Source organism: Narcine bancroftii, chromosome 2 (assembly GCF_036971445.1).
Source record: "Narcine bancroftii isolate sNarBan1 chromosome 2, sNarBan1.hap1, whole genome shotgun sequence".
Classification (NCBI taxonomy): Eukaryota; Metazoa; Chordata; class Chondrichthyes; order Torpediniformes; family Narcinidae; genus Narcine; species Narcine bancroftii.
In genome coordinates this window covers 295,736,187-295,750,108 of record NC_091470.1, presented here as the reverse complement: position 1 = coordinate 295,750,108, position 13,922 = coordinate 295,736,187, and the positions used below count along the sequence as shown (strand labels likewise).

At 42.9% G+C, this 13,922-nt stretch overlaps 1 protein-coding gene across 2 annotated transcripts in view; it reads right to left on the bottom strand.

The window, feature by feature from the left end:
- ca8 (carbonic anhydrase VIII) overlaps positions 1-9,046 on the bottom strand; it is an 88,332-nt gene extending 79,286 nt beyond the window's left edge. For both annotated transcript variants that reach the window (XM_069921420.1, XM_069921419.1), the window contains exons 1-3: positions 8,867-9,046; positions 7,966-8,190; positions 7,367-7,558 (exon numbers count right to left, since the gene is read on the bottom strand). In XM_069921420.1, coding sequence (XP_069777521.1) covers positions 7,367-7,558; positions 7,966-8,041 — 268 coding nt within the window. In that variant the 5' untranslated portion in view covers positions 8,042-8,190; positions 8,867-9,046. The remainder of the gene's footprint in view (positions 1-7,366; positions 7,559-7,965; positions 8,191-8,866) is intronic.
- Positions 9,047-13,922: the final 4,876 nt, after the last annotated feature.

Below are 13,922 nucleotides of genomic sequence, written 5' to 3'. Positions count from 1 at the left end.
GCTGGAAAAAGGGAGTGATTTGAAGCTCACCGATGCTTTAGCCATTGCTGCTGCATTAGAGGCTGTTGAGGGGCAATTTCATACCATGACCCTGAAGGACAACTCAAGCCAGCAAGTTAAGAGGCTCTCGCATCGCCATAACCAGCCAAGATATACGTCGACACATGACGTGGAGTGTTATCGATGTGGAAACAGAGGTCATTTTGGAAAAGACCCATGCTGCCCAGCAAAAGGCAAAGTTTGCAGAAAGTGCGGAGGGAAGGACCACTTTTCAAAGAAGTGCAAAAGCAAGTCCAATGCAGACCAGAAGGGGAAGAGCACAGCTTCCAAAGGCAAAGCTTGGGGAAAAGGAAAGTATCCTGGAAAGAAAGACACTATTCGCCATATAGATGGTGACCCAGAAAGTGACGATGATGATGATAACCAGGATTGACAGAGATATTATCAATTTACATTGAATGATGTACACCATGAGAAGGTCCCAGTGATAATTGGTGGTGTGACAGTTCAGGTCATTGTAGACTCAGGCAGTGACAGTAATGTAATTGATCGACATTTATGGGAGAAATTGAAAAGGAAAAAGATCATCTGTACCTCAAAGAAGTGATCCAAGAAACTGTATCCATACACAGCAACCAAGCCATTGCAGACCATTGGATGTTTTACTGCAACTGTTGAAGCTGGTGATAAGTACACCGAAGCAGAGTTTGTTGTCATAGATGAGAGGGGAGAACCATTGCTGAGTAGACGCACAGCGCAAGACCTGGCAATACTTCATATTGGAGCTCGTGTCAATTCAGTTCAGTCATACGAGGATATGAAGCAAATATTTCCCGCAGTCTTCCAAGAAGTAGGAAAGCTGAAAGGTCGACAACTAAAGCTAGCGGTGGACAAAACGGTCAAACCCAAGGCGCAACCAGTGCACAGAACTCCGTTTGCACTTCGTGGGAAAGTCGAAGCCAAAATTAAAGAGTTGATCAAGCAAGACATTATTGAACCTGTGGAACATTCGACACAATGGGTCAGCCCAGTAGTGATTGTGCCCAAACCAAATGGTAACATAAGACTGTGTGTTGATATGAGGATGGCCAATGAAGCTATAATTCGAGAATGACATCCTATACCAACAGTGGAGGAAATACTTCAAGAGTTAACTACCAGTAAGATATTCTCAAAAATTGATTTAAAATGGGGCTATCATCAATTAGAGCTGGACCCAGAATCCCGAGACGTAACATTTGTGACTCACTGTGGATTGTATCGATATAAGAGACTATCGTTCGGCATTAATGCAGCTTTGGAGATCTACCAGTATGAAATCCATTGAGTGATTCAAGGCATTCCTGGAGTTGCCAACATTTCTCACGACATCATACAAAGAAAGAGCATGATAGACGGTTGAGGCGTGTACTATCTAGACTACAGGAGGCAGGCCTTACCGTGAATGGAAACAAGTGCCAGTTTGGTGTGTCAGAAATGGACTTCATGGGACACAGACTTACACGGGAAGGACTAAACCAGGCAGAGGCCAAGGTGAAGGCTATTGCAGATGCACATGCACCCCAGAACGCAACGGAGGTGAGGAGTTTCCTGGGATTGGTCAATTATTGCGCAAAGTTCATCCCTATCTTTGCTACAGTGGCAGAACCACTAAGGAAACTAACCAGGAAAGGTGTACCATTTCATTTTGGATCGGAGCAGAAGAAAGCGTTCACAATGCTGAAGCAAAGTCTGACAGATGCTGATACTCTTGGATATTATGATCCGGCTGCACCAACCAAAGTCATAGCGGATGCTAGTCCCGTTGGTTTAGGAGCCGTGTTGGTCCAAATACATGATGTAGGACCAAGAATCATTGCCTACGGCAGCAGATCATTGTCAGATGTGGAAAGAAGATATTCTCAGACAGAGAAAGAAGCATTCGGACTTGTATGGGCCTGTGAGAGGTTCCATGCATACTTGTATGGCATTGAATTTGAACTCATCACAGATCATAAGCCATTAGAGGTGATCTATGCCGCTAGATCCAAACCGTGTGCCAGAATAGAGCGATGGGTACTCCGACTCCAACCCTACAAATATAAAGTAGTTCACATTGCCGGGAAAGCAAACATTACTGATCCGCTGTCCAGATTGGTGAAGGATGGATGCCCACAATCCAAGTCAGAATTGGGGACAGAAGCAGAGAGCTTTGTACGCTTCATAGCTATTCAGTCGACACCGAAAGCTGCGACCACGAAGGAAGTCGAGAGAGAGTCCGAACATGACCCAGAACTCATGGAAGTGAGAGAATGTATCCAAAGAGGACAATGGGACAAGTGTACTCACAAGGCTTACATTCCCATTAGAGACGAACTTTGTTGCATCGGACAGAGTGTATTGAGAGGTTGTAGATTGGTGATACCACAGAGGTTGAGACCGAAGATCGTATCCTTAGCTCATGAAGGACACCTAGGTATTGTTGGTACCAAGCAAAACCTCAGGAGTAAAGTATGGTGGCCAGGTTGTGATAAAGAAGCAGAGAAATTCGTCAAAACATGCCATGGATGTCAAATCACAAGTAGGAGTAATCCTCCAGAGCCGATCCGGAGTACGCAACTCCCGACAGGACCGTGGATCGACGTAGCCGTTGATTTTCTTGGACCTTTACCGACTGGTGAATCAATCATGGTAGTGATAGATTACTACAGCAGATACTATGAGTACGGTGTGATGAGGTCCACGACCACTGAAAAAACAATACAAGCGTTAGCAGAGATCTTCGCAAGATATGGATTGCCTGTTACGCTATACTCTGACAATGGTCCACAATTCATTTCAGAGACATTTGCTGAATACATGAGGACCACAGGTATCCACCATCATAAAGTAACTCCGAAATGGCCGCAAGCCAACGGGGAAGTAGAGAGACAAAATCAGTCCATTGAAAAACGATTACGGATTGCTCACGCAGAAGGACAAAATTGGCGAGAAGCATTGCTATCTTATGTGGCTGTCTATCGGGCAACGCCCCATGCAACCACAGGAAAAAGTCCTGCAGAAGCATTTTTTGGGAGAAAAATCCGCACAAAAATGCCCGAAATAAAGGGAATCTGGGACAACCAGAAGATGAGGGACCACGATGCTGAAAAGAAAGGAGCAGCAAAGCTGTACACAGACTCAAGACATGGAGCCAGGTACTCAGACATCATGCCTGGAGATAATGTTCTGGTGAGGCATGAGAATGGTGGTAAGCTAGACACACCTTATTACCATCAACCCTACACTGTCGTATCCAGAAGTGGTAGTATGGTAACAGTCAAGTCTCCGGCTGGAGTCCTGTACAAAAGAAATGTGTCAGGTGTAAAAAGGTACCAGTCCAGAGAGACATCGAGCAAGGTGGTTGAAAGTCCAATACGAGATGCTCAACCTGAGAGACCAGATGATGTTCCCGAGGCAGTTACCAGCATTCCTGATGAAGTGACTAGAGGGCCAGAAGCACCCGAGGCCATGGCGAGCACTGTTTCCGACGCTGAGAGTGAACAACCGAGTAGTGACGATAGTATTGCAGGAAGGCCGAAAAGAGACAGGAAAGCACCTAAACGATACAAAGACTTTGTGCCGTATTTCTAATTGTGCCCACATTATCACAAAAGGGAAAGTTTGTGAAGGTTGGAATGATAAAAGAACATTGGGACAGTGATTTGATCATATATCATAAAGTGCGTGTATGAGTGCTGTATGAAGTACATTTTGTTTAGTTGAGTTATTGTATTACAGTTAGTTACGACATGTTCATGTTACATTGTGTGTAGAAGGAGTTTGAACTTGTTTGTTTGTTTGTTAGACATTGTTTGTTGGTTCTGAGGGATATTGATAAGGTGACGGTGTTTACATTTCAACATTAAGGTGTAAAGTTTATTTCTGGTAAAAGGAGGGATTTCATGATAATGAATATGCATGAGATGTATTCTCCTGACCGGAAGTCACATGGTATGAGAGAGAGAGAGAAGAGCGCAAAATGGAGGAACAATGAAAGCTGGAGAATAAAGACACGGAGATGTTTAACTGGTAAAACCTGCGTTATTAGTGTTATTAACTTCACATTTCGGGCCACAAATGTGACAAGTAGGATGAATAAAAACACCAGATTGCTGGAGAAACTCAATGGGTCTTGAAGCATCCATTGGAGCTAACAATATAAAGCTAATGTTTCAGGCCTGAGGCCTTCATCAAGGTATGAGCAAAAATCAGGTAGGCATCTGAATAAAAAGGCTGGGGAGGAGGGAAGAAAGATCAGGGGAGGAGACAGGCCAACAGACAAAAGGTGATAATTAGACACGAGTAAGAACCCAGGGGGGAAAGGTGAGAATTGATCGGGGAAGTATGTGGCTCTGTAGTTGTAGAGCTGGAAAGGAAACAGTGGGAAAAGAGCAAGAGCAAAGGAGAAAAAGGGATAGAGGGAGGGACCAACTGAAACTGGAGAAATCAATGATAATGCCATCCGGTTAGAGGGTGTCCAGACAGAATACATGGTACTGTCCCACCAATTTGTGGGTGGTCTCAGTCTGGCAGTGCAGTAGACTCTGGACAGACATGTCAGCATGGGAATGGGAATGGCAATTGAAATGGGAGACCACTGGGTCATTCCTGCTATGGCAGCAGATACAGCTAAGGTGCAGAACGAAGTGATTTTCTGGTCTATGGTCAGTCTCAACCACAAAGGGACCACCTCCCCAATCAATCTTCCCTCCTCCCTCCCTTCTCCCTCCCTTCTCCCTCCTCCCTCCCTTCTCCCTCCTCCTCCCTTCTCCCTCCTCCTCCCTTCTCCCTCCCTTCTCCCTCCTCCTCCTTCCCTTCTCCCTCCTCCTCCCTCCCTCCTCCCTCCCTTCTCCCTCCTTTCCTCCTCTCTCCCTCCTCCCTCCCTTCTCCCTCCTCCCTCCCTTCTCCCTCCTCCTCCCTTCTCTCTCCTCCCTCCCTTCTCTCTCCTCCCTCCCTTCTCTCTCCTCCCTCCCTTCTCTCTCCTCCCTCCCTTCTCTCTCCTCCTTCCCTTCTCCCTCCCTCCTCCCTCCTTTCTCCCTCCTCCCTCCCTTCTCCCTCCTCCTTCCCTCCTCCCTCCTCCTTCCCTTCTCCCTCCTCCCTCCCTTCTCCCTCCTCCCTCCTCCCTCCCCCCCTCGATTCAGTTAGCTAGAAAGTAGGGGCAATTTTAGTGGTTAATTAACCAACCCAAACATTTTTGGGACTTGGGAGGAAATCAGAGCACCCAGTAATTTCAAAACATGGAGTCACAAAGAGAATATATAGACTCCACACTAACAGCATCTAAGGTCAATATTGAACCTGGGTCATTGGCATATCTGTGATCATGACCAACTCCACCTTCATCTTCATTTCATTTGTATTCCATTATTACACAAAAATTGCTGTCAGTGAAATACAATGTAATTGCTTCTAAACACTACTAAATAAATGTTTCTCTTTTTTTTAATATCTAATGCAAGGAACACAAACTTTAATACAAAAGGATAGCACAAGTTTAAAAAAGCCTTCCTCATTGCAAGCATGAATTAAAGAATCTGAGTTCTGATTTTCCAATTAAATTTCAACAGCAGCAAACACCTCAAAGACGGTCTTGAAGCAAATCAGTCAATTCATGGAATTATCCCAATCAATTCAATCTGACGTGGACTATTCTCAATGGTAAGGTTCCTTTTGCAACAAATTTTTTTGTCTTAGAATTTAGCATCTCCTACAGATTATCCTACTCCAAATTTACTGTGAATAAAGTTTGACTGTTTATCGTGCACAATGGTTTATGGGTCAAATTCAAGATGCTGAAACGAAAACTCATTAATGCAAAACTGAGAAACCCTGCATTGTCAGAAGTGCTGTCTTTCATCAAACCTACATCAATGGTCTCTGGGTGTTTGTAAATGATTCCATGACACCATTTTGAAAAGACAGGAAATTATTCCTCTTATCCCACAAATAATTCTCTCAAACAATAATTCATTTTTTAAAAATCAGAATATCCAATATCAGAACATTACACCATTGTTTGTAGGGGATTATCTTGCACAGATTGTTGCAGGGTTGGCCAACCATTAATTATTGTGCTGCATGTTTTAAATTACAAGTTCACAACAGTAATGTAGTACTTCTTTAAAAATATTTTCTAAAAGGAATGTGGAGCATTCTTTGTTTCCCTTAAAGTAGATCTACAGAGTTGTACAGATATTAGAGAATGAAATTGACCTAGCAAGAGCCATTAAATCCAAATGTTATAAAAACTCACAATGTTTTTAAATTAAAGGCTTTTTCAGGTGCATTTTCCGCTAAGAATGCGCCTGAAGAAGCAGAAGCGCCCCTTTAAATTGCCCGTTGAAAGTGCAGCTCTGGCCACCTGAAAGGACAGATGGGCCGGGATGCGCATCTGAGCACATTCCAGCTCCTGTCCCTTGGGCTGTCAAGTCAGGATGGCTGGCTGTCAGCTGGGGCAGCAGGCGCAGGCTATCAGCGCGGGGACGTCCTACGCGAGACGTCCCCACGCTGATCCTGCTGCCCCGCTCTCTCCCCACTCACGGGGCTGGAGCGGCCGGGGGGGCTCGAGTTGGATACCGGTATTGTTTCGGCCAGCCCCCTTCTCCCCACTCCCGAAATCAGTCCCCACACTGTGGAGACTGGGAGAGGAGCTGTCAGGCGCTAGACAGCTGACTGTCATCCGAGTGCGGCCGCTTTTAGGCGGCTGCATTCCGATGGCTGAGGAGGCCACTGTGCTGCGGGGATTATCCCTCTCGGAAGAAGGTTACCAAGCTCGCCTTGCAGGCATCTCCTGCACATTCACGTGGCCTTCCCACAGCAGCATCTTGCCAAAATATGCAGCTTTACAAGTGGGGCAATTGGCCACCTGAAAGTACCTTAAGTCTTAAAACCCAACAATTGGCAATTAAAAAAAAAAGAATAATTTACAAGTGCAACATCAGGGACACTTTTACCAGGATATCTTCAGCATAAACATTATGACACCAACTTTAGTACAAGCCACTTCTGAATACATCGAAATTTATCACCAACCCCAAGACACCAATAGTTTATATTTGAACAAACCCCTACTTTGGGGATTTGGAAATTAACTAGCAACATATCTCGGTGCTTCATTTATGACAACGCAATATGCTCACATCCTCACTACAAATAGCAAAAAAAAACGTTTGTTTTCTCACAAGTAACAAACCCAACTAATTTTCTACTGAACGTCAGTTTTGCACATTGTGCACGTCCTTTCAATCCAAAAAGGTGCCATTATATTCCACAAATAATGGCACGAAGAATCAACTATGCATTAGATATACACAACTTAAAATACCTGCACGTTTATTTTACATACCCGATTTGGATTTTAGTAGTATCTGAATGGTGTGGCCGTCATTAATTACTTCAGAATCCCGACAAACCACATAATTTGGCGATAAACGTACTTCCAGAAGCGAAGGGTCATATTTTGCCTCCCTGGAGTTCAAATTTATCGGAGATTGATACTCTCCATTAGCTGCTGGAAACAACAATCCCCACTCCACTCCTGAAACAGGATTTTCACATTTAGGATTTCTCATATTAAAAAAGACATTCATTACAATAATGAAACGAACACAATTTGGCATATTGAACCCGAGACAACGTTACCATAAAGTTCAGAGGTGAACAAAGGTGAACGAACAGGCACGTAATTAAATCAATACTTGAGTCTCGCAGATCACTTTGGAGAGGGCTAAAATAATCTTCTGAAATGCAACTTATTGCATGGCTTCAATCAACATAACGTTTATTTTTTTTAAAGTATTTCTAATAAATCCCATACTAAAGAAACAACCCCCAAAACAAAAATCGAAAGTTTTCCAAGTTCATGGAAAACGTAATTAGTGCTCGCACATCAACTACCTTGGTTCTTCCGCAAACTAGATGTTCTTTTTGTTTTCAAAAGCTCACCTTCTTCATATCCCCAATCCAGACCTTCTTTATTCCTGCCAGGATCCGCATCCTCAATCAGAGTGCCGTCAGCCATTTGGAACCCTGCCAGGATGCGAGCGCTCCCCACTGCAGCGATCCGAGCGCGTCCTCCTCCGAACAAGTCCGGTTCCCACGCTCACCTTCGCTGATTGGCAGGCGTGCGCACCACGGAGCCAATTCACAGGTTCTGTCCTGGGTCCTTATCTGAAACGTGATTTGGATTTAAGGACGGACCATCAGACTTTATTTCCAATACAGAGTGGACACTTGTCGGATCTTGGAAGCTGCATTGATTTTAAACAAGCAGCACCACATATTATCTGTCACTTTGGAGAAGTGAAACATCATGGTTCCAATTTCTGTTCCATCCTCGGTGATGCAAGTCTAGAAATGTTTACGTGGAATGCACCTTAATATACAATGCATGTTTATATTTGAAAATGTGAACTCCCGTCCCAAAAACCTTTTTTATAGAATAACGCTGCCAACACTAAAATCTGCGGATGAGTTTACGCTTCTGACGTGTATAGGGGTTAAATCTTGAACAATGCCTAGGCACTGTAGTCTTAAAGGAATTATTTAAATAAATACCATTTTCTACCTGCGTTCTTTTATAAGTTCGTTGATAAGGCCGCTTCCTCGAACTGGTCCCGTTGAATTGCCATCTTCATATTACAATAGTAAATACGTTCCGTTTGCAGCCTGGCAGTTTACATTTTCCAGCGATACAAGCAAAATGTTACTACCATTCTCTCTATAAATCCCGCCCCCAAGCATTTTTTTTAATTGAGTAATGTCGGTTAGTTAAGCAGCAAATAATGAATAGTTATTCTCTCAATATTACTGGTAAATTTTAGATCGATTTAAGCGATTGTCTTACCTTCTGAAGACTTCATCCATCATACAAGAAGTTCATAGAATAATTTCAAGCTCAAGGCAGGAAGTCAGAAAACCTGATTATAGAAAGACCCCGGTGTTTCTCGAAGGCTACACTTAAACTCGCAACAACAGGAGCTAAAAGGGCACTCGGTGTGAGAGTTCCCTAATTCAAATCCTTCCTCATAACATCCGAAGTCAAACCTTTCAGACTGTGGAATGTAGCTATCTTGTTCACGTGTGTTTCTGCTTTGCATGAACCTTAAGGCGTGAAAGCATACACGCCCATACTCTATAATTCAGAGAAAGCAAGAGCACTGCGGTATTCCTTCATGATGTAGTGGCACATTAACAACCTCTCGGGCCCCTGGGCTAAAATTTAGTAAGGCTCCCCGAGCTTGTTCCCCACCCACGGTCCCATCCTTGTTGAATAGAATAATGTGATATGAATTACATTAAATAATATATAAGGGGTCTCCCTGCTGGGAGCCCAAGATCCCTGCTCATGCCGGCCCCTCTCCCTTCCAAGCTCCTAGGCTTAAGTCTACTCAGCCCAGTGGTAGTGTATAAATTGCTGTGCACTAATTGACCCAACTGTTAGTGACTCAGATAATGAAGAAACAAATGTTATAACGTCAGCTGTAGTTTATATTACACACCTCTTACAGTCACAGAGAATCATACACATCTTCATTTTATCCACCAAAACTGTTATTTGGAGCCAACTTTTGGTTTTGAATTCCATAAATATAATTGTGAGAACTATGTCTTCTTTCCATAATGTATTTAAGTTTCATTCCTTGCAAAGTTTGCACAACAAGCTGCCTGTAAAATACTAGGAGGAACCTGAACCATCAGCAGTACACAAAGGTACTGAAGAAACTCAGTAGGCTACACAGCAAACATAGGAAGTAAAGGGTAGGCACATTTTTGGCCCTTTGTCAGGTATAACCCAGGCCTAAAATGTTGATTGCCCTTTACTTCCTCTGGATGTTGCATGATGTGCTGAGTTTCTCCAACACATTTGTGTTTTGCACTCGATCCCAGGACCTCGAGACTTTCTTACCACATTGAGCTATCTCTTGCCATAATACATATTAAATTAATCTGAGCATTATTTTGATTGATGAATGGTCCTGGGCATTAGCAGGACAGCTCAGGGAAATACTGTGTGTCTATAAGACCACTGAAATCTTGGTGGCATGGTGAATCCTTTGATGTACTTTCACTACAAGGACTGAGGGGAATGGGGAGGGTCAGATGTAAAATCTTGGATTTGGCAGAACTGTTGGGCAACTATTTACCACAGTTTGGGCCAAAATGTGATATTTGGGCTTTGCATTCCAGAAGTCCGTTGACTGTGAAGGATTGGGCCTGACAGGAGTGAATGTGGTAGCAGTGGATCACAGCTGTTTTAGAATGTTTGAATTTCAGCCTTGAAATTCCAATGAAACATTATGCTTACCTAATCTTTCTATTTTAATGCTGTGTTTGTTCGAAAATGAACAGTAAGCACCTGTAAAACTGATCCTGCATTACCTGATATCATGGTTCCAATTTCTAAGCAGTACTTGACAATTCCATTGCGTGAACTCTATGTGAAGCTTTTATTAGGTTATGTGGAATATAGCACCATGGACAGCCTGAGAATAAAAGGAAACTTGGAAATGATCATGAGATAGTTCACTTTATTGCAACAGACCTGGTAGATGGTTAGGAAATTTTAGTCCTTATGATTCATGTTGAGCTTCACCTAGTAAACACAAGGATCGACTTGAATGTAATGCATTATAAGCTTCAAGAAGCTCTAATACTGAGAAATCCGCACACCAATGGTCTCCATTCAAAGAGAGGGCAATTATGTCCCCATTCATAACTGGAGAGTGGAAATGATGCTACTCATGCTAAAATAAGCTGCAAGCTGCTACATTTGATGGAGATTAGACAATATGTAGAATGATTCAGATCTAAGAAGCGTCTGCAATATTCACTTCAGTTGACATGGGCTTGTGGTCAGAGCTCTGCAGAAGTTTACAGATCTTTCTCACCATTGACTTTGCAAGACTTTGCCTCCCAATGCATTGCTTTTTTAAGTTTCTTCAGTTGAGAATGTGACTCCCTCTTTATTCTTGGAATTGGAATCTGTTGTCATATCAGTTTTCTCTGGGATGTTTATTTGTTTTTGTTTTTGTCTACAGCCTTTGTTCTTGCTTGAGGAGCAAGCCCAGCAACTCTGCCAGTGATTCTCCACAGAAAAGATGCAATGACTGCAGAAATGAGTTCAACATGCAACAGAATTTGTTTATTTAGTTTTGACTCATTTTGTGGTCCCTCCCAACCTTCCATTTATGGTCCAAGTGACTGCAACTTTGCAACCAAGGTAAAATAACTCATCATCCCTTTTTAAAGCTGAAACAAGGCAAAATATCAATTCCTACTTCTGTTTCCATATCAGACAAACATAAATCAATTTCAGCTGGTGAGGTTCGAAAGGAGTGTGCTTTCTATGTTCAGTCTATATGCTATGTGTGTGACTTGTGTATTACACATAGGAATACGCTGGGTATTGAAATAGGGAAACGTAGTAAGTACTATGTGGTGGAATAGATGACTCCCTGTAAACAAAACTAAGGAGACAATAAGGGAAAACATCACACCACTACAGATAGAGGATAGTCCAAAGTTTAAAGCAAGAATCAGGTGAGATTTTCAATGTTTTCTTATACAGAGGTTTGAAATATAGCCAGGAAATACAAATTTACAAAAAGAGAGGATGACTCAACCCAAAAAACCCACAGAGCTCTGATCTGGAAGTTGAATCTCGATTTCTCGAATATGGTCTAAGTCCAAGAAGCTGCAGCCAAACAGATGAAAATGCTGAATAATCTAACAACCTCCAAATCAGTCCTCAGAAAGAAATCAGGATTAGAGCAATTGGACAAAAAAAAATGAAAATCCATATCAAAGAAATTAAAATCCATACACACACGGGTGTATTTACAGAAAACAGCGCCTATGGCAAGCACTGAAATTGCGCCCCTGTCCAAACATCTGACCCCCATCTTTGAGATAACTTTACCATAATGTCAGCTCAAAAATACAAGTCAAGCATATTAATCTTTTAATTAACAAATTAGGGCAGTTGGTGAAAATTATAACTGCATCTTCCTTGCTTTCACTGATGCAAATTGGTCTATGACGTGATCAAAGTCTGTTTTTTCAGTTTCTTCTCTTTCTCCACTCAGCAGAGAAAGATGACAGAGTCTGCCTTGATGGTTTGGTGCGCCTGCTCCTGAAGACCAGCAGGACGGAAGGGCAGTCTCCTATGTGCATGTCGTTGAGGAAGCGCAGATTTACAAGCTCATGCAGCTCATCGTTGCGGTGCATCAGCTCAGGCCGAACACCTCGAAAATGGGAACCCAGAGCCACTCGAGGCAGGGGTCATTGATTGATATGGCTGGGCCGGGACGGGCCTTACCACCAGATCTGTGCTCTAATGGCTGAGCTTGCAGCCTTGGCCCCTGGACACGTGCCAGAGTCCCATCTCCATGGAGAGCATGATGTTTACTCCCATTCCCATGGTAAACGACATGTCACTTCTCCAGAGTTTGAACCATTTAGTGGCAGCAACATCAATTCATAGGCACAAGTGCCCAAAAATTCTGCTCCTCAGAGGATGGCTTGTCTGACTTTAATAGAAACTGCTCAGTGCCACCCCCCTTCAAATAGCACTCAGGGCACATGCCATGCCTGCCATACCTTAGATAGGTATGAAAAAGAGTAAGAGACAAACCTGCAGATATAAGCCTAAAGCTAGAGAGGAAGCAGGAACACATTCCATTTCAGTTATACCAAAAGGTCGTCCCTCTCAATGTGAAGGTAAGTATCCAAAAAGAAATATCTTGAAACAAAACAGTCGTCCTAACTTCATATGGAGGAGATAACATTTCAAAATCTAGAACATTGCAAATCAGAGGAACACACAAAGCAAACAAAGTAACTTTTATGTTCCTTCCCAGTGAAATTGACAAACCTGTTACCTTGGTCAACTACAGTTGATCTCTGTATCCTATGAGATGAGGGAATCAATAAATGAAACATAGAAAACTTACAATACAAGCCCTTCAGCCCTCAAAGTTGTGCAGAAACATGTTCCTATCTGAGAAATTACTAAGTTTACCCATAGCTCTCTATCTTTCTGAGCTCCATGTACCTATCTAAAAGTCTCTTAAAAGACCCTATCATATACACCTCCACTACCATTGCCAGCAGCCCATTCCACGTACTCACTACTCTCTCATAAAAAACTTATCCCGACATCTCCTCTGTACCTACTCCCCTGCACCTTAAACCTCTGTCCTCTTGTTCAACTATTTCAGCTCTGGGAAAAAGCCTCTGACTATCCACACGATAAATTCCTCCCATCATCTTATATACCTCTATCAGGTCATTTCTCAATCTCCGTCACTCCAATGAGAAAAGGCCAAGTCCAGGCAACATCCTTGTAAATCTCCTTTACAACCTTTTTGTGTTCCACATCCTTCCAGTAATGAGGCAACCAAAACTGAGCACAGTACTCAAAATGGGGTGCAACCAGGGTCCTATATAGCTGCAAGATTATCTCTCAGCTCCTAAATTCAATTCCATGATTAATGAAGGCCAGATCACCATTTGTCTTCTTAACCGCTTTGAGCGTCCTATTGACTTGGACGCCAAGATCTTTCTGATCCTCTACACTGCCAAGAGTCTTACCATTAATTCTATATTCTGCCAGCATATTTGACCTCCAAAATGAACCACTTAATAGTTATCTAGGTTGAACTCCATCTGCCATTTCTCAGCCCAGTTTTTCATCCTATCAATGTTCCACTATAACCTCCAACAGCCCTCCACACTAACCAAATCATCAGCAAACTTACTAACCCATCCCTCCACTTCCTCATCCAGGTCATTTATAAAAATCATGAAAAGTAAAGGTCCCAGAACAGATCCCTGATGAATACCATTGGTCACTAACCTCCAAGTAGAATATGACCTATCTACAACCACTCTTTGCCTTT